This window comes from Dromaius novaehollandiae, chromosome 1 (genome assembly GCF_036370855.1).
Source record: "Dromaius novaehollandiae isolate bDroNov1 chromosome 1, bDroNov1.hap1, whole genome shotgun sequence".
In the NCBI taxonomy this organism is placed as follows: Eukaryota; Metazoa; Chordata; class Aves; order Casuariiformes; family Dromaiidae; genus Dromaius; species Dromaius novaehollandiae.
Genome location: NC_088098.1, coordinates 87,689,848 through 87,716,762, shown reverse-complemented (window position 1 = coordinate 87,716,762; position 26,915 = coordinate 87,689,848). Strand labels below are relative to the sequence as shown.

At 47.3% G+C, this 26,915-nt stretch overlaps 3 protein-coding genes across 8 annotated transcripts; 2 read left to right on the top strand and 1 right to left on the bottom strand.

Moving 5' to 3' along the window:
- The first annotated feature begins 3,214 nt into the window (after positions 1 to 3,214).
- On the top strand, positions 3,215 to 5,462 carry LOC135329748 (transcription factor HES-2-like). Its single transcript, XM_064519373.1, has 3 exons — positions 3,215 to 3,726; positions 3,989 to 4,070; positions 4,394 to 5,462. The coding sequence occupies exons 1-3, from the start codon at positions 3,553 to 3,555 to the stop codon at positions 4,834 to 4,836; spliced, it is 699 nt and encodes a 232-aa protein (XP_064375443.1). The 5' UTR covers positions 3,215 to 3,552; the 3' UTR covers positions 4,837 to 5,462.
- Positions 5,463 to 5,701: 239 nt separating this feature from the next.
- On the bottom strand, positions 5,702 to 22,358 carry MLF2 (myeloid leukemia factor 2). Of its 5 annotated transcripts, none has more exons than XR_003261207.2 (9): positions 12,854 to 13,006; positions 12,548 to 12,620; positions 10,365 to 10,491; positions 9,863 to 9,901; positions 8,259 to 8,312; positions 7,700 to 7,825; positions 7,188 to 7,347; positions 6,858 to 7,098; positions 5,702 to 6,298 (listed from the first exon to the last, which is right to left on the bottom strand). XR_003261207.2 is itself a non-coding variant. In XM_026113250.2 (9 exons), exons 3-9 carry the CDS (start codon positions 12,595 to 12,597, stop codon positions 6,920 to 6,922), a joined length of 735 nt encoding a protein of 244 aa, XP_025969035.1. In that variant the 5' UTR covers positions 12,598 to 12,620; positions 15,987 to 16,073; positions 22,219 to 22,358; the 3' UTR covers positions 5,702 to 6,919. The 5 variants fall into 5 exon arrangements, 4 of the variants coding, with proteins under 4 accessions (XP_025969035.1, XP_025969036.1, XP_025969039.1 ...); XM_026113250.2 differs by lacking the exon at positions 12,854 to 13,006 and adding exons at positions 15,987 to 16,073; positions 22,219 to 22,358 and having other exon boundaries at positions 5,702 to 7,098; XM_026113251.2 differs by lacking the exon at positions 12,854 to 13,006 and adding an exon at positions 15,588 to 15,728 and having other exon boundaries at positions 5,702 to 7,098.
- On the top strand, positions 21,693 to 26,041 carry PTMS (parathymosin). Of its 2 annotated transcripts, none has more exons than XM_026113255.2 (5): positions 21,693 to 21,967; positions 24,181 to 24,252; positions 25,044 to 25,152; positions 25,283 to 25,347; positions 25,964 to 26,041. In XM_026113255.2, exons 1-5 carry the CDS (start codon positions 21,920 to 21,922, stop codon positions 26,012 to 26,014), a joined length of 345 nt encoding a protein of 114 aa, XP_025969040.2. In that variant the 5' UTR covers positions 21,693 to 21,919; the 3' UTR covers positions 26,015 to 26,041. The 2 variants fall into 2 exon arrangements, with proteins under 2 accessions (XP_025969040.2, XP_025969041.2); XM_026113256.2 differs by having other exon boundaries at positions 21,697 to 21,967; positions 25,044 to 25,125.
- Positions 26,042 to 26,915: the final 874 nt, after the last annotated feature.

Genomic DNA, 26,915 nt, shown 5'->3' with positions numbered 1-26,915 from the left:
CTTAGTATTCATCTCCCTTGTGTATAGGCTTCCATTTGCTTGACTAAGCAAACCAGTCTCCCCTTACATGATGAGATCTCTGTGCCACAGGCCATCCTATAAGCTCTTACTTGCACTTTGAATCCAGCTCCATAATATATACCTATAGCTACTAGAAACACCTTCCTGACTGCATTTGTCTTTTCCTTGATGCCTCAGTAGATGCTTACAGTCATCATATGACTGACTGGTGATTTTGAGTCTTTTTTCTTTTCAGCTGCTTATAATCAAAGAAACTCTAGTTTATAGCCAAGAAAGTCTTGATTTTAGTCCCTATGTGCTTTTACTTTTCACTTTGGGCAATTAACTTTAATTCCTTTTCTGTTGCTGAGGTCTTTAAGGCCAGCCAGTTCCTCCTGTGTGATACTCTGATCCAGTCTGGCAACGTGTCCTTTTAAAAAAAAAGAAATATTTTTTTTTGCTTTTCTTCCTATTAATAAGAGATGGATATTATGAGGCTAGTATCTCTGCTTCCAGCTTACCTCAGGTCACTATGGCACTAGCAGCTGGAGATAAGTGGCATTTATTCCATTCCTCCTCTCCTCTGCCCCCCAAATCTTTTATCAAGCATCCTCAGGATTTATCAACTTAGTCAGCCAAAACAGTCAGATGTAAGGAGATAGTGGAAGTAACAATAATCTAAGTGGAGTTTCCCCATGGGGACATTTTTTGAAATGTTGTCTCTAAAAAAGAAAATTCTCAGGAGGAAAAAATCCCACTTAGTTACATTTAAGTCAGTGTTGAAAAGTACAATCAAGTCATTTTTTAGAAACTTTTGTGAATTTAAAAGTAGTTGCAAGATCTTGCAAGTGATTTTAAGCTAGACTCTATATTGAGGTCTAGTCTAAATCCTGTTGTTCTCCATCACTGGAGTCTAGTGGCATTTGTCTTCGGGATTTTACACTCTTTCCTCACTCAGGTATGCATTTCTTTCCCAAGGAGAATGTTGCGTCTAGTGACAGCTGTTTCCTATAACTTCGGCTTTTCTCCTGCCCTCTTTGAAACATTTGCCAACTCACCAGTTCTCTTGCTCTCCTTCCCACTTTTCCTGGCAGCCCAGCACTGTTCCCTCTCTGATTCACAGATTTCTAAAGCCTGAAGGGACCAGTATGATCATGTAGTTTGGCCTCTTTGAGTAGCAAAGAACTAGCTCACACAACTCTTGTGTCAGCTCCCTAACTTCTGTTTGAGACATCCCATCTAGGTTTAGGAATAGCAAAAGCTGGAAAATCCAGGTATGTTGGTCTAATGATCACTCTACTGAAAGCCTGCAACTCATTTCCATTTGCGTCATTAGGTAGCTTTAGGTTTTCTGCCAGGTTAAAGAGCCCTCTACTGTCAGAAACGTCATCCCCATATAGGTAATGCCAGCCCATGCTCAGGTTAGACTGCCTGAGTTCATTGCATCTCATGGTGCCAGTCAGCTTTTCCAGGCTTCAAGTCATCCTTGTTGCTCCCTTCTTGAGTCCTTCTAATCTTTGGTGTCATTTTTAACAGAGTGTAGTTGGATTAGCCAGTGTTTATAAACTGGTTCCACTATTGTGGTGTAGAGAAGACACTTCATCTCCCTACCTGATGACCCCAGGCTAATGCATCCAAAGATGCAAGAAATATGCAAGTAACATCCTTGGTTAACTTGGCTATCTCACAATTCCCAAATCCTTTTTTGGAGTCCTTCCAGAGCTTCCGGAAAACAGTCCTCTATCTTGAAAGAGCACAGATTACATTTATGTTCCCAGATGAATGTCTTTTTGCTTTCAGTACAGCCAAAAATACTTATTGTTTACAAATATACACCATACCAATGGATACAGACAGCTCTGTACAGCTCATCTTTTTCCATCATTTATCACCTTCATCTTTTCTTGTGTCCTCTGAAAGTTTCATCAGCACTGGTTTAATACCTTCTTTCAGATCATTAATCAAGGTACTAATGAACATTAGTTTCAGAACAGCATCCTACTAGCAATACTTCTCTATGCTGGGGACTCTCTTTTTTCTTCACTGTTTGAAAACTATCAGTAAACTAGAATTTGTAATATAGGTCCCCTTTTTGTTTTAATATATTTTTTTTAAATTGGAGAATAGCCTTGTGTGATTAAGTTAGATACATTGTGCTGGCATAACTTTAAGCTTCTGTACTGCTTTTGTTAACCCAACCCATGATCTCATCATAAAATATTACAGTTGCTGGACAAGAACAGTTTTGAGAAGGCGAGAGTGAGAATAACATAACTGTCTTCCTTTTTTTTTTTTTTAACTGATTGCATTTCTGGTCTTTTATCTTAAGTTAACATCAAGTCAACTCATTTACAACTATGGATATTATCTTCTTTACTGTTTATAAATATTGGCACAAGGTTAGCTTTTCCAGGCCTGTCACATTTCCCAGCACTCTACAATGCTTTAAAGAGTATCAGGAATGGTGCAGAAAGCTCCAGGGCTTCCAACATAAAAATATTTAAGGACAAAGTTCCTAATAGTTCAAATAGCTCTTATTTTCATGATAAATTTTCAGATATGGGAAACTTTGGCTTGTTTGCTGTGTATTGCTGATTAAGACTATATTCTATTTGTGTATAGCTAATGTAGTCTCATCTTGGGTTATGTTATCCATCTCATCAATCTTTCTACCAGTGTTTTCTGTTTCTCTCCATTACACCTCTTTCTGCTTACCTGATCTTCTCTCTCTGTTATTGTTATTTTTATTTTTTTGCATGGCAGGCCCCCTTTTCTCACTCCAGGTGCCCTACTTGAAGACTTATTTCTTCAGCAAGACCCACAGATACCATTGAACTGAATTGGTCTGGTGCTTCAACAAGTCCCATTTGAAGTTGATAGCTATGGGAAAAGGAGTGAGAATTGCTTTTACCTTCTTCAGATGGACAAAGATGACTTGGAAGCATGCCCTTTGCATCTTACACAAACATTATTTGTTTGACTTTCATATTGGGAACATCCAATCTTACCTTTCTCCATTCTGCTGGAAGAGTTGTCATAGAAGTCTCAGAAACATAGAAAAAGATTCATCCCAGCCCTTCAGCTTGCCCTGATACAACATGTAGACTATTTTTAACAGGGAACCATTCCTACTTGAAACTGTAATGAATGTGAAGATCGGGGCAGGGCGGGGGGGAAATAACCAAACTTAGGTGTGGTCTAAATGCAGAAGTTATAGTGGTTTAACCAAAAGTGGGTTTTCTGATTGCGTGTGTGTTCTTGTTTTCAGGCAGTTCAATTAAAGCAGTGCACCTCTGTGCACACAGACTACACCTGCTTACTTTTAAAACAATTTAGAGCTTCTCGTAGATTACCTAAAGACAGATGAAGAAGAATAACTGAATGGTTGTGCACGCATAGCTTTTTGTTGTCACCCTGTAATGCTCTGCATGCACTTCTTTTGGATTTTAACATCCCACTCCAGTGATCAGTTAGTCAATTTTAATCAGACCAGGGTATTGGCTGAAGCAAAAGCCCCAAGCACAAGTAGCACTGACTCAGCAAAAGGCACCAATGACAGTAGATCTTATTCCCATTGAGATACAGATCTGCCGTCTTTCTCCTCACCTTCACATTCACTCTTCTCCACAGTCCCTCAAGCCACTGATCGAAAAGCGTCGCCGTGCCCGGATCAATGCCAGCCTGGAGCAGTTGAGAAGGCTTCTTCAGCAGACCCCAGAGCAGCAGGTAAAGAACTGCCTTATGTGATTGGAGGAGTCTAAGGAGTTTTACTACGCCCTTTCTTTCAAAAACAACCTGCTGCTCCCTGAAGTCAGAGGTTCACATACTGCCACGATCTGCAGACTGGCAAGACAGAACCCTCCGATATGCTTCTTATATTTACTTTTTGATTCAGAATCTCTAAAACCTCTCTCCTGGGCTCCTGCTTTTGCTTCTCAGCCTTAACACAACATATTTTTCTAAGCAGCTCTCTTTTCCATTTCGCCAGAATACCAGAGCCTTGTCACGCCTGGAGAAAGCTGAGATCTTGGAAATGACTGTACAGCAGTTAGCAAGGCTCAAGAAGCCAGGTAAATCTTTTTCTGTCGCCTCTCCCAGAGTGCAAGAGCACACAGTGGTTCAAAATCTGTAATCGGGGTGGCACCTAACCAGGCAAAGGGGGTGAATCCAGATAAAACTGTCTCTTTGAGAAAGGCATGATTGCTCACGTATCATTCCAGTTTGTGGGGAGTCACTGTTAGAACAAGTTATGCCACTAACATTGCTGTTGCCACACTTCTATCTGTTGTCAAAATTAGGAATCCCATGCCCAAAGATAAAGGGATCCTCATTTCTTAAAGTTCAAAGTTAACTCTTCCCCCTCCTATGTCCATCTCCCTCTTCTCATTCTCAGACATTGCCCCAAAGAATGGCCAGGACTTTGCTGCTGGTTACCGCCACTGTCTCAATGCTGTAAGCACCTTTCTAAGCTCAGTTGGTTCTTCATTGGATCAAAACACCAGATCCCACATTTTGCGTCAGCTCGAGACTACCACTGAGATGAAGGCTGCTGCTGCTCCAGCTCCTTCTCCCAAAGTCTGGCAACCCCAAGATGACTTGTCCTCCGCTAAACCTCTCCAAAGCCCTGCTTTTCTTCATGGAGCTGCTCCTTCAGCCTCGCTTTCTTCAGGACCTGCCTTGGCTATGACATCTTCAGAGACTCAAGTCACTGCCAGGGGGCAGCTGGCTTATCCCCCTCCAACACTTATTTCACTGTCTCAACCAAGTTTCCTCCCTTCGCTTTCCCAGATGCTGGAGACCTCTCCAACTGCACCCCAGATGTGGAGGCCCTGGTGAGCTGTCACCTAAAGAACAGGACTCTAACCTTATTAGGGTTTTCTATGAGACAGATCAGAGTGTGGAAGTGGGGACAGAGCCTGCCCTCAGCTCTGTGCTTCCCTGAAGGCTGGAGCATGTGAGAACTCCAAATTTTAAGGGGCCAGATTCTATATCCTATTTTCAGGGCAGCACAATCAGTACTCAGTGATGTGTCTATCCTATTAGTGCACAGATGTACAGCATAGGAATACATAGTAAGATCCTGGCACAGCATGGGCAAGTGGTAGATTTAAGTCATGCATCATTTCCTTTGTTCTATTCCAAATATGTTTATGAAAGGTTTACATAAGTGACTGCTGTGGCAGGGAACTGGCCCAAGAACCCAGGAGATCTTTTCTAGTCCTGTGTTCCTAATGACTGCCTTTCTAACTAATGCGTTTTAAGTTTCACCTAATACTGAAGAAGAAAGAAAAGACCATTAATAACAGCCTCAAACAACATCAGCCTCTGTTGCAGAGAAATAATGAGAAAATAGCAGAGATCTTCCCTGGATTGTGCAGAGATTGTGCAGACCCCAGAGGCCCACTCAGGGCTGCACAGGATGACCAGGAAGCAACAAACACCAACAAATCCCCTTGGAGTGCAAGGTGAAATGACAGCAATTAAAGGGTATTTTTGCAAGTGGTGGGTTCCTGGCTCTTCTTTTACAATTTGTATGTTGTCATTATGCACTATTTCATCATTTTGTAACTACAGGGGAAGGCTTTACAGAAAAAAGGCCTTAACATTAGACGCCCAGTTTCCTTCTGATTTCCCAAGGATATGAAAGAGGTTACTTAGTTCCACAGCAGGCGTACTTAGATTAGCAGAAGGCAAGAACTGATTCAACATTCTTTACAGTTTATTTCTTTATTCAGTAAACATCTAGTTACAAGTTTCACAAATTAAAAAAGTGGAGAAGCTGACTGAATAGGGGCGAGGGGGGACAACAGACTGGTCCAGCTTTTGTTCTGCTCCTCCCTTCCCTATCACACACATCCTTCTGCTTCTCCATAGCTGCACCAAGGAGCAGGAGGGGAATAGAAGCCTTTGTCCCAGTGAGGGGACTAACACAGGGTTCTAGCAGAATTTCCTCTTTTGTTTCACAGGGGACTAAATACAAACTCCAGAACCAGCCCAACCCAGCAAAGAAAAAGTGGAAAGGATGGAAGAGGCAAGGCAGCAGCTTCTCATGCCCACCACTAATGGCAGAAAGAACAGAACCAAGGGAGAGCAGAAAAAGGATTGGAAATGAATGTGTTCCTTGCACGTCAGTGAGATTCTCCATGCCCCACTGCAGCACCCAAATGGGGCAAGAGCAGCAATGCAGAAGATTAGTTGCTTTGTTTCACCTTTTAAGGGTGGAGGGGGAGGTTAATATTAAATTTGAGGAGGGTCCAAGTGGTGCTTTGAAGGGGCTTCAGAGTTTCACTGTCTGTACCTGGGAGTAAGGGAAACAAAGGGAGAATATAAAAAGAGTAAGCGGTGATTAGAAAGCAGCACAGAAGACAGATAAAGACAAGTTTAAACTTAAAGTTTAAAGAGTGAAAACAAATCCCCAGTTTCAAGCACTAGATCACATCCTCATGAACCCCATTCAAAACACAGGAGAGCAGACACCACCAGCACTTATCTGCCTTGCCTAAACTCAGCTGGATTCCATCTTTAAAAGTAGATGGACTGACTACAATTGGGGTCTAAGTTCCATACAATGACAATATAAACATCAGCTGTTTGTCTCTACAGATTGTCATTCCCACACCATTCCAACTATCAGTTAGGCTTATACCACACTTTCTTCTTGAAGACAAAGCTAACTTAAAAAGCTTCCACCTTCCCCACTCAAAACACCCATCTTCCTCTGCTGTGTAGATTTAGTGGGAAAAACCATTTCCAGCCAAAACTACAAAACAGTACGAGATTGGGGCAATGAAAAGAAAAATCATACGTCTAAGAGACAACCACACAGTGGAAGATGAGAAAAACTTGTTAAGACTTACAAGAGTGTGTAGGTAGATTTGGGGGTGACAACACAGCACCCCCCAAAAAGTCTGCTCTGTGTTCACCAGTCATATCGACGGGACTGTCTGGAAGGAGAATCCTCAGGGCCCTGGATTGCAAGACGAGTCCCCTCAGCCCGGCGGCCATTGCTGCTTTCATGACGTCGATAATCCAGCCCCCGCTGCGGCCGGAAACGGGATGTCTCTCGCCTCCACTCATCATCAAATGCAGCTGCATCACCTACATAAGGAAAGAACAAGCTCAGTTCGGGGGGAGGTAGGAAAGTGGCAGCTGGGTTTGCCGATGAGAAGGACACAGACAGTACTCACTTTCATCCATATTGATGTAGTCCTGCCTCTCCTCCTGGTCACCTGTACGATGGTTCCGGGATCGCTGCATGATGTGGGCTCGCTCCCTGATGTGGTGTCCAATCGACATTTGCTCCAGGCCACTGTCTGAATCCCTTACAGTCCGTCTAGTCTCACGAATCTGTGGACAGATTCCCATGCAGAATAACATATTGGTTCATCCTCCCAGCCCCATTAAGCACTCTGATTCTTTCCCGCAGTATTTGATTCACATTCCACCCCTGCCACTCCTAGGATGGTGGAAGCAACATAATAATGAGGGAAAAATGGATTCCCCCCTGCCAGTACTTCCTATCCCCTCCCAATGGCCCTCAGCATGGTTCAGTGAGTCACACTGCATTCCTCAAACAGCAACTGACTGCAAAGCAGAAGTGCTGTGGGTGGCCAACACCACGCCATCAAATGAAGTCTATCCACCCACAGCAAAATCAGCTGCCTAGTACTCGGTAGACATGCTCCAGTCTCCTCCTTACCCCACCAGGTGCCGAACGCATCTCTGAGGTCTCTTGATAGACTTTGGGCCCATCACCCAGGTTGGAATAGGAGATGACAGTTGAAGAGGTAAATGTCTGGCAGTTGGCACCACTTGTCATATGCTCCTGAAAGAAGAAATGGGGAATAGTATAGAGAAGGGACCAGGGAGAAGAAGAGATGCCAGTTGCTTCTCTCTCTCTCTCTCTGTAAAACCAAGTGGTAAGAAATTACATACAGTACATCACATTACAGTATAGTCCCCATGGGTCCATCTTTCTGAAGAACACCTCTTCCTATTAAATTAATTCTGGTTCCTTGCTGAACAAGTCTACTCCTGCACCTCTTTCCTCACCTATCTCCCTCCCTGCACTCAGCCCAGGAACAACTTATCCACTGCTCCAACCTAGACAGCAAGCCGGGGTTATAGCCTCCGCCACTTTGGTGGCTTGAGCACGGCAAATACCAAAAAATCATAATAAAACGAAAGACAGTAAAGAGGATGGCAAAAGCACCCTCAGCACTGTTCTTAATATGAAGCATTTTATGGAGGGTTCTTACCATGTTTCCAATCATGTCGTTCATCATTCCAAACATATCTATGAAGCCACCTGCCTGAGAAGAAGGAAAATAGAGTACAGGAACAGTCACTTTGGAAGGACACAGGAGGAAAGAACAACAAGCCATCTACAAGGGACATAAAACTGCTGCCTAAGAAGGAAAAAAACTTGTTCTTTTCTCTTTCTCTCAATAGGGCAGAAAAGACAGAATTTGGGGTTGCTGTTTTCCCCAGTCCCTCACGTTTCATAGCCCAAACTTTCTGTCTCCCAAGATCTCTGGATATGGCAAAGGGCATTTTTTCTTTGGGTCTGATTCCTGATGCACTGGGGTTCATGAGTCCTTGCACACAGCAAGGTTAAGAGAAGAAAACTCAGAATGTGCACCAACAATAGTCTTAACTATAGAACAGCAATCCTCATGGACATTTTAATCTCATCACTGACAGCCCACAATTTAAACCACAAAGGTGCTTCTGTAGGTTGTATTCATTCTAACATAATAACAAGTTCTCTTATTTTTCCTATAAGCACTTGACTGTTTTTAATCTTGTAAACCTAAAGGCTTCGCAAATATACTGGGCCAGCAGGTCTCACAGGTTAATTGTGCAATATGTAAACAAAATTACTAGGTCAGTTTAAACTTGCTGATTTTTTATTTCGAGGAGCCTCTTGTTCTTGTTTACAGAGGACCAACAATCACGTGTAATATTATAATCCTTTGAAGTTTATTAATCCTTTCTCAGAGCTAGAACAATTCCAGGATGCTTAACCTTTTTCATTAAGGCAACCCTGCAGAGCAAGTCAGCTTAAGTTACTGAAATATGGAGTAACCCCCTTCCATTGTATTTTAGAGGATGACAAAATCCATACAATCCAGGAACGATGCTCTCATTCCATTCCTGTTCACCTGAAACATTCTGTTGGCTTTTCCATCTTCCACTGCTGGCCAAGGAGGGTCAATGATCACCTCCGCCTAATAACGGCCAAGTCTTCTCCTTGAGTTGTCACAGTTCCTTCAGGAGCTGCAAACCAAGCTCCTCAGTTTTTTAGACACGTGAAGTTAGTAAGAGTCTATCTGCTCTCCCTAGATATTATCTGTCCCATTTTCTATGAAGTATTATGCTGTAACAGCTTTAGAACTCTTCTCTATTTAAGGTTCAAATACAAGCCCCCAGTATAAACAGAGTAAGAATCTCTCCTCTAAAACAGGCCATAGACTTGATTAAAACATTAGAGAGGAAACAAAAGACTGGTCTGAAGTTACACAGCAAGTCAGTGAAGGAGCTCCAAGAGAAAGTGGCTGCTTTTGGTTTCAGTTCAATACCCGCTTCACTATTCCATTTATTATAAATCTAAAGCTCCTTCTGTTGCCCTCACCTTCCCATCCTCACTGCCTGCTAAGACAGACTGTCTTGGTCACAGATGCTACATTTTAGCACTACTTGCACAAAGCACTGACTCAAAAGAGCCACTAGTTGTGATGCCTCAAATAAGATCTAGTGACCTTATGAAACCTGAGGGATTGGGAGAACAACAGCCCCAAAGTCTGCCTTCTTTGCCCAGTTGAAAGAAAGGTAAAAGAATTCAGAAAAACTGAGGACTCACCATGCCCAGCATTCCAAAGGGTGAGACAGCTCCTGCCTGCTGAGACAACAGAAAAACAGAATAGAGAATGACCTTACAACATCCAGCTATTAGAACCTCCTCAAAGCACCCTCATCCTTTTTGGAAAAAGGACTGGTAACATTCAGACCCAACAGTGTGAGAAAATACCCCACAAAATCATGGTAGTTCAAACTATACCACCTCTAACAAAACAGACAGAAGTGATGCTCCTAAGTTTCTCCCAATTATATTAACTTAGGGCCTTCAGAAATTGTACCTATCCCTTCTCTTCCTTCCATTCACCCTAGAACACAGTTGCCAAGAAAGGTATAAATGAAAGTGGAGCAAAGAAAAGATGCAAGAACACCACTGTTTTAGAGACCAGTTCTGCCTTCACCATCTGTGTGAAGGTGAGGGGCAAGCCCAAACCAATCATGGTGAAAAACAGAAACTAACCAGGCAGTTTAAGAAATCCGATGCTGTATTCAGACCCTCTTTTTACCTGCATCCTACGACCGGCCTGGCGAGCCCCAGGCGTGGTCCCATCAGTGATGCCAAGCAGCGGGCCAAATCCAAAACTTCCAGAAAGCATGCGGTTCATGTGCTGCCGGTGGATAGCAAAAGGGTCCCTTCAGAAGGGTTGAGAGAACAATAATGAGGAAGGGATGACAGAAGACAAAGCCCCAAATAATCCTCCTGTTCTGACTCTTGGTTCCTCTTACATAACTGTGACTATACTTTCCTCTCCAATTTGAGAGCCCAGAGACCCAAAAACTTAGTGTTGTGTATGCTAATCCTTGGGGCTGGAAGATTCCGTGCTGTTTCTTGCTATTTCAGGTATTACACCCTAAAATCCCTCTCAGGCACTAACAGATCTCTGTTCAAACAGCTAGTACTCTGCTCCTACTAATACTTTAAGGCCCAGTGTGGCTAAGGCCATTCCAGAACCTCACTGCTCTAACAGATAAAAGCCACTTCTCAGATCTGCAGCCCAAGTATCACCATAATTCCATACCCATTTCCTCTTGTGCCAACAAAACCATGTAAGTTAACAGCTCTGCTAAACAAGTCAAACTCTTCTACAGAGGAGCTCTTCATTTTGCAGGGAGGTACATGAAAGTCCTTCTGGCTGCGAAGAGAGGACTACACCTAATGGAGTTAGATAGCATGCAACCCTAGTTATTGCTCTCTCACCCCTTTCTGTGTGCACAAATACTGAAACACAAAGACTGAAACCTTCAGAATACACTGCATGGCCTGACACTAACTGTTTGGCATTCCTCCTTCCCCAAGCACCTCCATCTGCTATTCTCATGCAAGGTTATGTTTACAGCTGTCAGAGGCTGAGACCACACAGAGCTTCTGTTCCATGCTTCAGTGTGGGAGGGAAAGGGAACACTAATTGGGGTCCCTAGCTGTTCTCTCTTGCTTTCTTTTGCAGCCTCCACTTCGAGGGCTCTACGTATTTACCACATGCTGAAGGAGCAAGAAGAGAGAAAGGAGAACAAGGAAAAACTGTCACAGAAGACAGCAGACACAATAAAAAAAGTCTGAGAAGCATCACAGCATTCCTTTGCACCTGTTATAGTTTGGATTTATCCTTCTTCAGCACACATAACCTGAAAAGTATATAGTATTCCTGAGATCACAAGAGAACCTGGTACAAACCAGTACTTTTTATTTCTCTGGTGGAAATACTTTGCATAATAAAAGCTAGACTCATACCTACCACATCAATGAGAACATAGTCATTCTGTGACTAACTGGGAGATCAAGGGCTCTTCTCCTGCTAATTTGTTTACAGCTGATAAAATTCTTCCTTTATTATCAATTTTATAAACAAAAACCTGACTTTGTTCTTCTACGTAAATTAATTTCATCAAATTTCTAGTAGTCCCATGCTTAAGATAACCGAATTCTTACTGTATTAATTTTAATCCCTACCTGCTTTGACAAGAACCGTCAATTTAGTTTCACTGCCAAATTTAATCAATAGCATCCAATTTCTGGATTGTGGACAGAAACAAAAATATTCAGTAAAATGAATCCCAGGAATAGTTCTTGGAACATTCGTTAGATTGCAAGATTCATAATCCTATTTTAAAACTAATTGTTGTCATCTTCTCTTTATTTAGTTCCTTGCAACTTTACAACTGCTTTAGCAGTCTTCTCCAGCTGCACCAACGATATCCTGTGCGGAACAGTAACAAACACATTACAGAGAGGTAGGTTTTATATAGCTGAAGTCTTCCCTTTTCTAAAAAGAAAATCCTTTTAACAAAGAAAAAGGTTAGGTATTCTAGCACACTCTTCCTTAGATAATGCCACAGTGCATTTTGTCCTGCTTTAGTTCATTATGCTTTCCTCCAAAAACATGCTCTAATATTGCTGAAATCAGACCAGCATGAACCAGGTATTCCCAGTGCTACCCCTTCAAAAAATGTTTACATTTTTCTCCAAACAGCTGCCAAGTTGCTGTATTTACTGGAACCTTCATGGCCCTGTGTCCATCCATTTGGACACTAAGACAGAGTATACCTGGTGCCCTCCTCAGCCTCTCAGCTCTGTGGGGAGCTCTATCTATGCTGCAGCTACCAGCGCTCTCTCCCGCTGTGCCACTCACCCCCCCCCCCCATTCACCTGCCCTCATCCTCCCACCAGAACAGGACTTGGAGCTCCACTCACATGGCAAACAGGGGATCCTCTGGCTCGCCATCCCTCATTAACCGGAACATACTTCCCTCGATCGGGGCGGGCTCTGCAGAGGGGAGAAGTGGGTGAGCACAGCCGAGACCGGGGGGAGGAGCGGTAGCAACACCCCGCCCCACAGCCCGACGCAAGCTGCCTCATCGCGGACCGGACCGGACCGGACCGGCCAGGCCAGGCCAGCCCTCCCCACCGCGGCGCCCGAGGCCCAAGGCCAGCCCCCCCGTGCCGGCCCCGGCCCCGGCCCCGGCCCCGGCCCCGGCCCCGTTCGCGCCCCTCCCCTGCCTGCCGGTGCGTCGGTCGATGGCGGGCGGGCGGGGGAAGCGGCCCGTCCTCTTCCGCAGCAGCGAGGCGCCTGCGGCCGCTCACGCCTCGACTCCCATCGCGGCCTGCACAGCGTTCGACCCTTCCGCTCTGCCCCGCCCCACCCGCCCCAGTCGGCTCAACTCCCCTCGCCCCACGCAGGCGCGCACGCAGGCAGGGAAGTGGGAGGGCGGATGGGAAGCGGGCCCAACGCCTCGCCCCGCCCCGCCCCGCCTCGCGCAAGCGCAGCCATGCGCGCGCCCCAGCACTGCACGGTCACCGCCACCGCTCCGAGGTGGCAGGAAGTGACACGCCGCCCGTTACCGTCTCCCGAAGCCGTTGCTCGGCGGCAGCGGGCGCTGTAGTGGCGAGACGCTTCCAGCGCCACGCGGCCCGGGGAACGACGCGCCGCGGGCACTTGGGGAGCGCGCTGCAGCTGGCCGCGAATAAAAACATGCCCCAGTCACAAAGAGCCGTTGTTTCTGCGGCAAAGCAGATGGCGAACAGCTCTGGCAGTGTTTCTGATTTGCTGCTGATCCTCCCATTGTAAGATTGGGGGGGGGGGGCGCTGACTGGGGAGGCCAGCACTAACATGGGGCACTAACATGGGGGATCAGAGTAACAGGGACTGCTCTGACTGGGTATCTCTGCCCAGGTCACAGAGATGGGGGACAGCTAGCATGTAAATGCCACCATAGAGAAGAAGGTGGTTGCCATCTGGCTGCTAATGATAATAGCCCCCAACAGTTTGTGACCAGTTAGTTCAGTGTCAGTCTGCAGCCACAATCTCCAAGCAGCTACAGGGAAAGCATTTCGCCCAAGTTTCCTGGAGAATGTGGAAATGTAGGAGGTCACTGACCAGTTTGCTTACCTGTGCTGAGGTGATGGACAGCATATACACCTGTGCTCTGCCTGGCAGAGACACGAAGAGTTGAGAGCAATATGGAGGGTATTTTATAAAACAGTGGTGTGTTATCACTGTCCTTGGGCAGCAGCCTGGACCATGCGAGGCACAGATAATCATTCAGTAAGTTCACCTACAGTGGCAGAGGGAAACCGTAGCCCACCTAGTGGCTAGCGCAAATGAACAGTGTAAAAGCCTCTTGCATACTTATTTAACCATCCCTGGGGAATGCTGATCGTCTTCAGCTACCACCTGTTTCATTGGATTAAAAGGAAGACAGCAGATTGACTCATTCAAGCTTCAGACCAGTGCACGCTTCCTTAGTGGTAATTTGTTGACTGTTGCATCCTGCCCACTATGTGCAGGAGCCAGACTAAACCCATGCCAGAAAACTAGAAATAGCAGGTTGCAAGATGTGGTTGAGAAATCAAACTCTGGGGATGTGGCAGCAGCTATGTCCTTGGCTGTTAAAGTCTGACAGAGGAAAACGAGCTGGCAGCATGCTCTGTGGGATGGAACGCATACAGGACTTGGCAACAGTTTTTCCTACAGTAAGTCTCAAAATAATACAATACAAGACCTCTCACTGGAGGTGTGTGCCTATATGCATGCAGAAGACTCTTCAGGTGTCCCCCACTGTGTCCAGTAAGTGGCATTCTCCAGAGGCTGAAAGTGAGCATCCACAACACGGAAGCTGTGAATAGCACAATGATACAGGACTGGTGGATGGAGACGGATACCATGGGCAGGGCACTGGCTAAGCAGAGACAAAACTCTTAGGCAGTACTTGTTACTGAGACTGTTTGTAGGTGAACTAGAGAAACATTCATTGCCCTGTCATCATCTCAGAGTTAACCTGCAGCACAGAAGTTCATACAAAGCCTCTGCTAAAGCCACTGTCCTCCTGAGGCAGGAGACAATCTGTCTCAACCTCTCTGTCTCTTACTTTGCAATCTTGAATCATCCCTCAGAGACCTACAGCAGTCCTGAAAGCATTTCCTGTTTAGCGTTTTTTCTTTTTATTTTGAGTTTGGTGTGCTGTTTGATTGGAGTATGTGGAACTGATCCGGAGTGGCAGGATTCAAAAGCAGGTGAAGAGCTTCCTGGACAAGAACATAAGCATCTTTTTTTTTTTTCTTTGGCAGCTGTAGGATAAAACCACTTGCCATCCTACAGTTACCAGTGGTTTTCTCACTCGTGGAACAACCTAGAGATGGTAGGACTTCCCCTCAGTTTTTTTTTTTCTTTTTGCAAATACTAGTGAGTCAGGCATTAGTACCTCCCAAAAAAATGGAGGTAGAGCAAGGAAAAGAATAGAGATAGGCAGCAAATGCTTTGCAGCCTTCTTCTGTTCCTAATGCTGCTTCTTTGCAAATGGCCTGGGACCCAAAAGGTTGATGTGATATTGGTGGCTGTGGCTGTGGCTGTGTACCTTATTAGACATTTCTCTAGCCTTGTATGCAGTCCTTACACTTGATGTCAATGTAACCAATGTTACCAAAGACTACACTACCAGTGATATTACCAGTTCAACAAATCTTGAAGGAGTCCAGCTTGCAAAGAATTGTGCTGGTGCCTAGTGCTGGCCAAAACCCTGGAAGGAGGAAGTGGAAATCTTTTCTGGATCTTTTTCTGGAACATGGACAAGCCCACAGATCTGAGAAACTCCAAAGCAGTATAACTGCACTATCTGTACATAAGGTTTCTGTATACTACTCGCTACATTATGTCTTACGTGCACCAAGTGGATGACCATTTGATAGGTTAGAATAACTAAGCATGGGGAGTGCAAATGAAAAGCAAGGCTCTTACCTTGCTCGTGTCACTTCTCTATCTAGGCTGCTTCAGTTTTCTGTCACGAATTAAAGCTGTTAACTACATCTGTCATTTCCTTTTCTTTTAAGCTGTCCAGGTTGTGCTGGAGGCGGTGGAGGATAGGGGAAGGGGGAGGAAGAAGGAGCTCAGCAGGCAGCCAGGAAGAGGTGAGTGAAGGGCAAAATGGAAGAGGGATGACTGACGCCACTGGCCTGACTCCACCTTCGCCCGCCTACCGCTGACTTGCTGCCAAGCCGCTTCCCTCCCCCTAACATCCCCATCACCACTAGCAGCACAGGCAGCCAAGGGGGCAGCCACAGTGTTAGCATTTTAAAAGCAAACTGAGTATCACGTGGTGAAGGTAAACTAAATGTGCTGAACATCATACTTTTTTACCTGCTTATTCCAGGGACTCATCATTTTGGCAAGGAGATAAAAACAGCTTCTTTATGTATCCAAATGTCCCAGGGTCCCTGTGGATGCCTATAAGACAAAGAAATCCTGGTTATCATAAGTTATAGCTATCCACAGCCATTTCCTCATTGGTTCCGTTCATCTGTGCCTGTTACGTAATCCTCATCCAACAACTAACTGACCTCAGATGAAGGGCACCCTGAATGAAGGACAGCTCTGATTTGATCCTCAAACGTGACAATTTGGGATGCTAGAGCTAGCTTATGGCAGCTGCAGTTTGTGTTGCACAGCAGTGATTACTTTCAGAATATTTTGCTTGTGTTAAGGATGTGTCTGTCATACTGTGAGAACCACAACTTCCATCTGTGCTACGTTAGTGAAGACAGGTTCACAAAAATTATGATTCAACACCTCCCCCCCTTTTTAATCTTCTTACAGGCTCTGTCGGTGAGACAGTCACTCCTTAGTCAGTCCCTTCTACTCATCTTTCCTCTTATCATGTTATCTACCCTGCTTCCCAGCCACGGTCAATGTTTATTATTTGTTGCCCCTCAAGAAGCCATTTCCGAATGCAAAGCCTGGCCAGTTGTTGAATTCTTGAGCATTTCCTTTTGACTTCAGGATACAGTATCACAAAAGAAGAACAAAAATCAATAATCTGCTTGGATTTTTGATGGACACAAGACAGAAAGATGATCAGCACAGATTAAATATATACATACATGCAAATACATTCCCTCCTCACACTGACATTTTACTAGTCTCACTTTAAGTGAAAGGGTAGGTACTGTTTGTGTCTGAATTTATGTAAATATATGAAAAGCTAATGCAAATATATGGCCTTCTACTCTCTTGCTGTTCAGCAAACAATTTGAAGAGTTTTGGAACCATTTATGAGTTACTTCACAACAAAATTCTTGAAATATCCAGTATGGTTTTGCTGTTGCTCAGAAAATGTCTCAGTTAGCTCAGCCTTCAACATAACCTACAAACTGCCCTCCCCCACTAAGCAGGATAAGGCAACAAGACCAGCAAGCTATTAAAAAGAAATGTACAAATATTTGCTTCTAGGTACATGCACACAACTCAGAACACACACCCTGCATATGCTAGAAGTAGAAAAATACATACCATACATACAAAACCCCACACACATACACAAGCACATGTTCACATACAAAGACATGTAGGTGCAAACTTAAAACATGTATCAGTAGAAAAACACCATACTTCCTATACTGACAAAAGTATATGCAAATAACAGAAAATATCATCACAGTACACAAAATTGCATGTATATATGCACATACATATATACTATATGTATATATATGCATATACATGTATACATGTGCATAAACACACAGCATAAACAAGTTGCAGCACAAAAATCGTAACTTATCATACAGAGAAAATCACATTCATACTGTTCTCCAAGCTGCATACAGACATGCATATTGTCTATGTTCCCATACAAAGCTGTATCATGTAACTTCTGTATGTCCTTCATTTTGTTTGAGGGCATATGACTCCTAAAAGGATGGAGACAATTCTGCTGAGTTTGCAATGCAACTTGAAGCAGATGACAGAACATACTGAAAAAGGGCTCCTGTGTACACACTCCATGAGTATAGTTGCATTTGCAACAAAGGGAAAAACACAGATGAGAGAAGGGAGTTGATCCAGTTGAAAATGGATCTGGCAGGTGAGAGTACCACAATGTGATGGAGGAACGGAAGAAACAGAGACAAGTTAGGTGAGATGGTTATGGGAATGCCCTCAGGATCCAAGCAAAGTAGTTGAGCACTAGAAGCCAACAACATCTCAGTCTGGACTGAAGGGCAAGCATAGCTGGGATGAAGAAGAGGGCATGCTACAAGGCATGGAGAAGAGTTTCACATAAGATATAAGGGAAATCATATCTGATACAGGCACGTAAGGGAAAAATGGACACACAGAAAAGGAAGGCGGGATGTGAAACAAATTTTGTACATAAGATGAAGAATGCTGATAAGAATACAGACACGAGGGAAAAGTTAAGAAGGGTCAGATTAAGTAATAATAGCAAACAGAATATAGTGCAGCATGTGGATGGGAAAAGGTAAGGATGCATACTGAAAGTACTAGAGCGTACTGAGGGGAAAGGAAGAGGTCACAGGTGGCACATCAGCTTGCAGAGCGAACCACATGGTCCCATCTTACAGTTTGTAGTAAACAAAACTTCCCTTACACAAACAAGTGTTTGTGTATTTGTGTGTCTGGGTGTGTTGTATTGACGAAGCTCTTTGGGCACGGGTACATCACTGAAGTATAACCCTTGCTTTCTCTTCTCTAGGATGTTGTACCAGGGCCTATTTGTGCGTTAGTATGAAAATGTCTCTGCCATGGGATGTGTGTTGGTGTAGTTTTGCATTTTCAGTAGCTGACCGTGTAAAGGGAGGGATGAAAAGCCTGCACTGGTGAAGAGAAGAGCAGAGCCATAAGCCATCTATCTCCTAACAAGGAGAAGCAGGTAAGAACAGCAACCTGGCTCCTATGTTGGGTGTATCTTCAGAAATGAAGCTTTTTTCCTGCAGAGGAGAGGGATGAAAGAAGGGCACTTGAGCCAAACTAGGACTTGAATGCTGCTAGCAGCCAGGCCTGAGAGGTTGGTTAGAGGGGCTTATAAAACAGGAGGAAAAAAAAAGAATGTATTTTCACAATTTCCCTTTTTGGTACTTGTCCAGATGTGTGTGTCTGGGTTGCATTACAAGTTCTTTGTGGCAGGCACTGTGCACTGTATGTGGCTAGGGACACTGGTAGATTTGTCACATCACTGGAGACAAGCAGCTGTAACTGTGGAGATAAGAGATGACAAAGTGGGATCCTCATACTTTCCTGTCACACATTATAATTTATCCAATCCCTTTCTCACTTTCCTCTAGGAGATATTTTTTATTAGATGTTCAAACTGAAACATCTGACTAAACTCAGAACACCAGTTCTAAATTCAGACTTAGCACTGAGATTTACTGAGTTTGTATCAGATACTTTTTCCAAATAGCTGGATTAATAATCTTGCCTGGCATCTATGAGTATGTGCATGTAGATGGTAGCCATTCACGTTTTTATGTGCATGCTTACTCTTGTACTTACATTGGCAAATGCATGCAGATGTCTGTGTGTGCATGTATCCTATGATTGTGAGTAGGTTAATATAAATCTTCTAGGAAACAAAAAGGGAATTTAATCATCCTGGTCTGTTCAAGCTGTTGGACAGAAATATGAAGCATGGCTATAGCGACATTTATTTATTTAGTAACAAGTCTTCATAGCTGAAAGACACAAACCACCCTTCTGTAGAACAGACTTTCACTTAAGATGAGAATTACAGCCCTATTGCTGGAAGGTCTTGTATCACTTACCTTATCATGCCCTGCCCCAAATCACTGCAAACACCGCCACTCCCAACCCCGCCAAAAACAGATTTGGTAACCTTATTGGCAAAACCCAATGCCCTGACAGTCCTGTCTCCAGTTTAGGCCTGGAGACTGCCAGTATAATGCTGCCAGAGAGACAGCAGGTGTCAGTGTTGCACATCTTATCCTGCCCGAGCTTTCCTGCTCTTCCCTTGGGGCTCTGGCTGCTCCCTTTGCTCAGCCCCTGGATGAACCAGAAACGTCGGGAATGACCTGAATCTCCCTGTCAGCATCAGGGATTCGGTGCAGATGGGTGCAGCTGGGATATCGGGCTCTGCCTGGCCTGACTCGGGGCAGGACTGAAAACATGATGAAGGGACTGCCCCTGAAGAAGAGCATCATTACAGACTGCCATGTCTTTGAGTTGCTTGCTGTGTTGCCCTTCTTGTGTGTACAGCATCCACTGCAAACCTCTGCGCTCAAAGTGAGCCTTGACCGCTGCTGTAGTATCTGCTCTACTAAGATAAACATACTCAATAAAGCTATGAAAACGTTTACTACAAAGCATGGGGATCTGCAGGAGAGCTCCGCTCACACAACCAAGGGCTCTGGTTTAAACGCCGGGTGTGTATCATGGGCTATTTCTCCCCAAAGATGCCCATGTGCTCTGAAAAACCTCCATCTTGTCCTCACAACCAACTTGGGATATGAGCCAAGACCTGCCCCCCTCACAGGAAAAGGGCAGCTCCCGCGTAAAAAGGGGAAGGGACCTGCCCCGGGTCACTGCTGTGCCCCAGCCCCCGTCGTGCTAAGGAGAAGGGGCGCAACGCCGGCCGGCGCCGCTGCCTCGCGCACCTTCCCCTCAGCCCCACGTGCGAGGGGCCGCTCCCTCCTCATCGCACGAACGTTCCTGCACCTCCCCCTCCCCCATGCGTCCTTCCCTCCCGCCAGCCAATGAGGAGGCTGTTGCCAGGCAGACGGCTCATTTGAATCGCCCAATCAGACGCCCATCATTCGTCCCTCCTTATATGGGGAACCAGGATGCACTTGCTAACCCCCACCCACCACCAATGCACGCGCGAGCCGCGCCGCCCTCTGCCTCCGCCGCAGCTCGGAGCGCGGGAAAAGCGGGCTGCCGCCCCCACCCCGCCCGGTTCCCGTGCGGGGGACCCGGCCCGGGCAGGCGCCTGCCCGGCAGGACACGGGCCGCTGGGGCAGCGGGAGGAGCCGCCAGCTGGGAGCCATTCCAGCGGGAGGGCAGGCAGCTGGAGTGGAAAATTCCAGGCGGGAGGAAGCATGAGCGAGACCGTCGGCAGCGCTGCCCTCCCACACCGCCCTGCTGCGACACGCTGCCGCCCGCTCCGCAGCACCTCCTGCTGGGCACGGCCCGCGCTGGCCGCCGCCGGCCTGCCGGCCCCCACCGGCTCCTCATGGGCGAGGCCCGGCCGGCCGGAGGCGGGAACTCTGCCCCCGGCCTGGCCTCAACGTGGCCGGGACTGGCAGGCGTCTCGACGCAGGGCGGCCCCCTCCTCCTCGGTCCTCGCCTTCCCCCAGCCCGCAGCAGAGGCGTCCGATGGGCAGGCGTGTAGGGGAGGAGCATGCATGGACCTGCTTGCGGCTCTGGACCGTGAGGCCCCCCGTCTCCTCTGCTAGCAGGAGACACAGCTAAGCTGTACGGCAGCATCCCCAGACTGTGCCGCTGAGACACTGGGCCTGGGACAGATGGCTCAGTTTTCCCAACTGCAGGGCCCCACCATTGTCCATCCAGGCTATGAGCAGCAAGGGGCTGCACAGAGCCCTGTGTTGTCTCACGTGGGCAGGAGTCAACCCTTTGGGGGTGAAACAAGGGCAGGCCATCTGTGCTTTGTGCCCCCACCCTGGGTCTGGCTTGGACAGGCTGGGCAGCTGCAGCGCAATGTCTGCACCGGCAGGCTTCAGCTCGGTCCCCGCTGCGCGTTCACGTGTTTGCTCGCTCCTCGGTGCTTGTGCGGCAACCGTGCCGTGCCACTGTGCATGGGACGCTGCTGAGATGTCCCCGCTTAGCCGGACAAGGGGGAGGGCAGAACACAGAGCTGCCAGGAGCAGCGACCCCTCCAAGATCAGGGCCACAGTTCCCATCTTAAGCCCCCTTCGATCCCCGGACCACCCCGCTGCTGTCCCCTGCTCACAGGCGCTTGCCAAGCGCTGAGCACACATTGTTCTCGGTATTCCGCTCTTTCCAGCAGCCTTTCTCTCCTCCCTCTCTCCTCCCTCCCAGTCCCTCTCCCCTCCCTTCCCCAGGTCCCTCCTTCCCTCGTCACCAAGTGGTGTATAAATCCCCTTCTCCAGCGTATCCCCCATCACGGGAGACCCTGGTACTTTGGCCCCCTGGGCGGGAGCTGCAGCCTCCGGCCTTCGGATCGCGGGGACTTTGCGCTCCCTCCTGGACCCCTCGCTCTCGGCCCCACTCATTCTCCAGAGGGGTCTCTGGACGTTTCCGACCGGCCCCTTCCCTTCACCTCTCGCTCCCGTACCAGGATGTCGGAAAAACGCGTGGAGGAGGCGCCGGCGGAGCTGAGCGCCAAGGTGAGACCCCTGGCCTCCCTCCCGCCAGCCCGCTCACCTCCACCCGTCCTCGACCCCTCCGGCTCCCCTCTGTCCCGCTCCCCGACCCGGGAAGCGCCCCGCGTGGAGGCACCGGGACTGGGAGAGCACTGCGATCCTCCCCACTTATCTCCTGCACAGGATCCCTTCGCCGCCTCCGCGCCCGCTGCGCGGGGCCCGCCGCTCTGCCCCCGCGAGGCTCCAAGGCGCTGCCCTTCTCCTGCCCTCCTCACCTCGCTGAGCGCTCACCGGCGCTGCTCCGCGCCCGCTCACCGGAGCCAGGGGGCCGGTCCCGCCGTCGCCGCGGGGGCGCGGGAGGGGGGGAGGCGGCGCGCGGCCCCGCGCGCTCGGAGATGCCCGGCCAGCAGGGGAGCGCGCGCGGCTGTGCGCGGGGCGGCCAATGGGGCCAGGCGCGGGGCGGGACGCGGGGCGCCAGTGGCCGCGCGCGGTGGGGGCTCGGTGCGGCGCGGCTCGGCTCGGCTCGGCGGCCGCCTGGGGCTGCGCCGCGGGGGGGAAAGTCACAGGCGAGCGATCCCAAATGTAGGCGAAAGAGCAGCCTGGAGGACCCTCCCTCTGTCCCCCGCGCGTCGCGCTGGCGTCAGCGGCGCCGGGGCTCTCGTCAGGGGCAGGAGTTGCCCCCTCGGAGGCGTCTTTACGTCCCGAGCGGCGGTTTTGGCAGATCCGTTAGGAAAGGTTAATGTTGTTGAGCGGAGAAATGAGCAGGGAAGAGCGCGGACAGGACGGATGGGGGCAGGGCTGGGCTGGGAGTGTGAAGGGAACAAATACGACCGCGGTGACTTAACGATCCTCGTCAGACCTAAGTTTTCGTTACTGCATTTGGACAAAGAAAAGCCCCAAATCGTAAAAGACTAGAAAGCCACCGGAAGTTCAGCTGCTGTGCTGTTGCGAGGATCAAAGAGTGGCTGTAGTTCCTTGTGTTCATTGCAAGCTTAGGCAGACGCTCACCTCCCGAGGAGGAGTGGGAAGGATGAATGACAGAGATCCTAAATAACATATGCCATGTGGCTTTGCGGTTTTTTACTACTTAGCAGCCCGAATAACAGAGTCTTCTACTCAAAACCCTGGTGGCAACAAGGAGCATGGGGTAAATGTCAGGGCTACGGCTGATCCCCTGCATTGTCTTCTCCAGAAACGCTTTTTGCACTGCAGAAATGGGAGCTGTAGAGACCCCCTGAGGCTCCTGTGCTACTTAGGGACGAGATTTCTTTCTTTGGTCATTGCCACAGGGCTCCTTGGCATGCAAATACTCCCCTTCGGTGTCCCAGCTGAGAGGTGCCAAGCTCCTAAACTGGAAGGGATGGCTTGGGAGCCAGTCTCTATCCTCTGCCCTTCCAGCCTAAGCAGTCCTGGTCAGCTCGTCATGCCCTTCGCGCGCTTACACATAGCTCTAATCAGTTACAGCTTCAATGAGGCTGGGAGACCGAGGCCTCTGAGTGCCGCCCCAGAGCTTGACCTCTTTAGGCAGAGCTTAGAAACTACTGCAAATTCTTGAGGGTGTCAGAGGCTGGGAAGTTACTGTGCCAGAAGGCTTGGAGTCCCCTTGTTGCAGGGGCTGGAAACTGGTAGCTTCAGGCACGGTTCAGACGTGCCAAGCGTGCATCTGTTGTGCGACAGCAAATTCAGAGAACTTTTATGTGGCCCTGACCGTGGGAATAAAGCCCACCGTAACCCTTCCAAGGGGGCGGGAAGGGGCGGGAGGCCGCTGGGCTGGGTCGCTGCGGGCAGGGCGCGGCCGGGGCCAGCGGACTGTTGGGCTTGCGCCCTGTGGTGGGCAGCGGCCGTTGGGGAGGCCGAGCCCGCGGAGCCCCTAGTGGGCGGTGGGGGTAAGGCTGGAGGGAGGGCAGGCTTATGCCTCTGCTGCTCGCTCGCTGGCTCTGGCCTCAGGCCAGAGCCTGTGTTTGTGGGAAAAACTTTCCTGTTTAATATAACTTAAGATTTTCTCGTTTTTTTTTTCTGAATAACAGTAACTCTGATGTGTATTTGCAGCTTTTCTATGTCATTGGCCGCTCTTCCATGGCACTGGGAGGGCAGATTTAATGGCTAATTTATGTTTTCTCTCCTCATCGTTATTTTGTATCTCCTTTCTAAACACCCTTTATTTAAAACTAAGTGTTCCAGTCTTTTCTATTTCTTGCCACTGACCACTGGAATGATTTTTCTCATGTTGCATGTAGGAAATGAAAGAAAAGAAGGAAAAGCTAGAAGAGAAAACAGTCCACAAAGAAAAGAAGAAGGAGATAGTAGAGGTGAGGCCCAGTATAGCCCTTCTGTGGGGCATATATTTAGAGGAGTCTGGGAGGATTTTGCAAGGGGTGGTTAGCCTGGGAACTTCAGATCGTCAATATGAAGGGAATATGGGAGATTAATTATAAGCTCCACTGGCCTGCCCTCTCTTTTAAGGGAGAAGGGCAAATGAAGAGTGAGCTATAGGAAAAATGTGGAGAATGAGCCTTGAAAGATTTAGGCAGCATAGCCAGTGTGGTCCAGTGGGAAGAAGGATTGAAGAGGAGCATGAAGACAAGGGCTGGTAGGAGTTAGGAAGAGGTAGCATTGGAAACATAGTCTTAGCCCTGCTGAGAGTACTCTGAGGTGCATAAGGAGTACAAGCTGAGAGAGATGGAGGGAGTAACAGTGAGGAGATTGTCGAAGGTCAGAAGGAATCTGGAAGCAGGTGTGTTACAAGCACAGGCTCAGTCATATGGGTAACCAGAGAGATGTTCTGATTGTTGAGAGGGATTTCAGCAGCTTGTTGGAATTTAAACTTCTGGAAGTCAGGGAGGCTAGGGCTGGTGGGAAGGAAGGGTTCGTTTTGTAAGGGATGCAGGCTGGGAGGAGGGTTTCAGCTGTGTGAGAGAACTGGGATGGTGGAAGTGACAGGGTCTGAATAACAGTGCAGAGGTCACTTACTTGATGCACATCCGACACTGGAGTCTGAAATAGCTGGAGCCATGGGGATTATACTTGTGCTCACAGCAAAGACAGCATGGGAATATCAGCTTGATGCTAATTTCTGCTCTGGCCAATTTGTTTTATTCAGGATGAGGAAAATGGAGCTGAAGAGGATGAGGAAGAGAATCCTGAGGATGTGGATGAAGATGAAGGTGGTGATGAGGATGAAGGTGGGAATGATCAGCTTGGGGGAAATGGTAGGAATCAGACTGTGGGAGTATGAAAGTTCATAGAGGCAAATTCATCCTCCAAGCCCTCTGACTGAGATTAGATTCGCCTAAAAGCTGCCTTGATTAACTTGTGATTTCCTCTTTTGTTTGTGCTTAGATGGAGATGAGAATGGACAAGAGCAGGATGGACATGCAGAAAAACGATCTGCAGAGGAGGAAGAGGTGTGTGATAGTCTGGGGGTAATGACAGTGAGAAGAAACTGGGCTACCTGCTGTGGGCTGATGAAATCCATGTGGATGCCATTGCTGAGCATCTCAAATGAGCCTCAGGTCTCATTGCTGCTTCACTGGGTCAAGAAATCTAACGTGGAAAGTGGATAACAAAACCTCATAGACCCTTTGTGGAACTGATCCAGGTCCTTCCCCCCAGCAGTCAAGGTGCTTTAGATTGTGCTGGGTGATGATCCCTCAACGAGCAGTGATTTCCATGCTTCAGGCCAGAAGCTGGATGCCAGATGGACTTTTAAGGTTGATATTGGGCTCTGTCTGAGGTGGTGTGAGTCTGGGCTTACATATCTGCTGAAAGTAACACAGCAGGTATCCCTGCGGGTATCCCTACAAGTGGAGCTGTGTACATCTTAACCATTACCATTAACAGAACAGCTGAGTGTCAGGTACTCAAAGATGCTGTGAAGAAGAGTGCATTTAGGGTAGGCCAAACAAATATTTCTGTTTGGAGGAAAGAGCAGCAGTAAGAATCTCATGGAGAAATTATGTGCCTTGGTGTGGTGACTGTTTGATGGTAACACCTTTTTTTCCTTCTCTTTCTCCTATATAGGATGAAGTGGATCCAAAGAGACAGAAGACAGAAAACGGATCTTCAGCTTGAGTCCTCTCTTCTTATCTTTTCTGTTCCGTCCATCCCTCCTCCTCCATTCCAGCCCGTGCTTGCACTGTCCATTAGCCTCTGGCTTCACACAGTCTCAGATGAGGAAAGATTAGAAATGCTCTCAAACAGGGAAGACAGCAGTTTCCTTCCCACCTGAAGATCTAGCCCATCTATGACATTCCCCAGCTGAAATTATTCCAGTCCCTCACATCCTTTCAACTGTGCCCCACTTACAAATGATCCTTTTCCCTCAAGAATCTCATCTTTTCCTGTCTCCCAGTAAGTAACCTTACCAGGCTTATATGCCAAACTCTTCACATGGCAAACACGTCTCATTCCTTTTCACTTGCCCTCTCTTTTCACAAATATGACTGAGATTCTTACCGGCTTCTGCTTCTCAGACCTGCTGTCAAATATCCTCCCTGGATCCAGGAGGCTCTGGGCACAGATCTCATGGTGCGTTTTCCAGTCCTAGGCCTCCTATTATCTTCTTTCCCATTGAACCCTGAGAGACAAAGAAAAAGAATATTACAAGCAAATAATGTTTCTATTAAGCCACACACAGAGACAGAATTTATTTTAACCTTTTTTTTAAGTTTACATGACAGACAGCAAGCTGGCCCTCATGAGTTTTTTCAGAAGATAAAGGTTGTTTTTATATATGAATTTCATCTGAACTGCATATTTTTTAATTTGGAGGCTTTTTTAAAACAAATTAAGAGATAAACAATTAAGGACCAAACTTTGATTTCCATTTTTCCCTTCAGATTTTCTTGTGACCTTTTTTTTGTAAATTAAAGGCAATACAGCCACAGCATTTTCTATGGCACAAACATCACGAGGATGATAGATATAAATATATATATTGTTTTCAACTAGCACTGTAAATAAAAGCATTTAA

Bases quoted from the DNA above. Each gene is read 5' to 3' on its own strand.
- PTMS (XM_026113255.2), top strand. From the start codon at position 21,920: ATGTCGGAAAAACGCGTGGAGGAGGCGCCGGCGGAGCTGAGCGCCAAG. The intron at 25,153-25,282 runs GTAGGAATCAGA...GTTTGTGCTTAG, and splicing joins TGATCAGCTTGGGGGAAATG to ATGGAGATGAGAATGGACAA. The intron at 25,348-25,963 runs GTGTGTGATAGT...TCTCCTATATAG, and splicing joins GATCTGCAGAGGAGGAAGAG to GATGAAGTGGATCCAAAGAG.
- LOC135329748 (XM_064519373.1), top strand. From the start codon at position 3,553: ATGACAGTAGATCTTATTCCCATTGAGATACAGATCTGCCGTCTTTCT. The intron at 3,727-3,988 runs GTAAAGAACTGC...CCATTTCGCCAG, and splicing joins AGCAGACCCCAGAGCAGCAG to AATACCAGAGCCTTGTCACG. The intron at 4,071-4,393 runs GTAAATCTTTTT...TCTCATTCTCAG, and splicing joins AGCAAGGCTCAAGAAGCCAG to ACATTGCCCCAAAGAATGGC.
- MLF2 (XM_026113250.2), bottom strand. From the start codon at position 12,597: ATGTTCCGGTTAATGAGGGATGGCGAGCCAGAGGATCCCCTGTTTGCC. The intron at 8,313-9,862 runs GTGAGTCCTCAG...CCTTCTTCTCAG, and splicing joins CCTTTGGAATGCTGGGCATG to GCAGGTGGCTTCATAGATAT. The intron at 7,099-7,187 runs GTGAGTACTGTC...TTCCTTATGTAG, and splicing joins CTACATCAATATGGATGAAA to GTGATGCAGCTGCATTTGAT.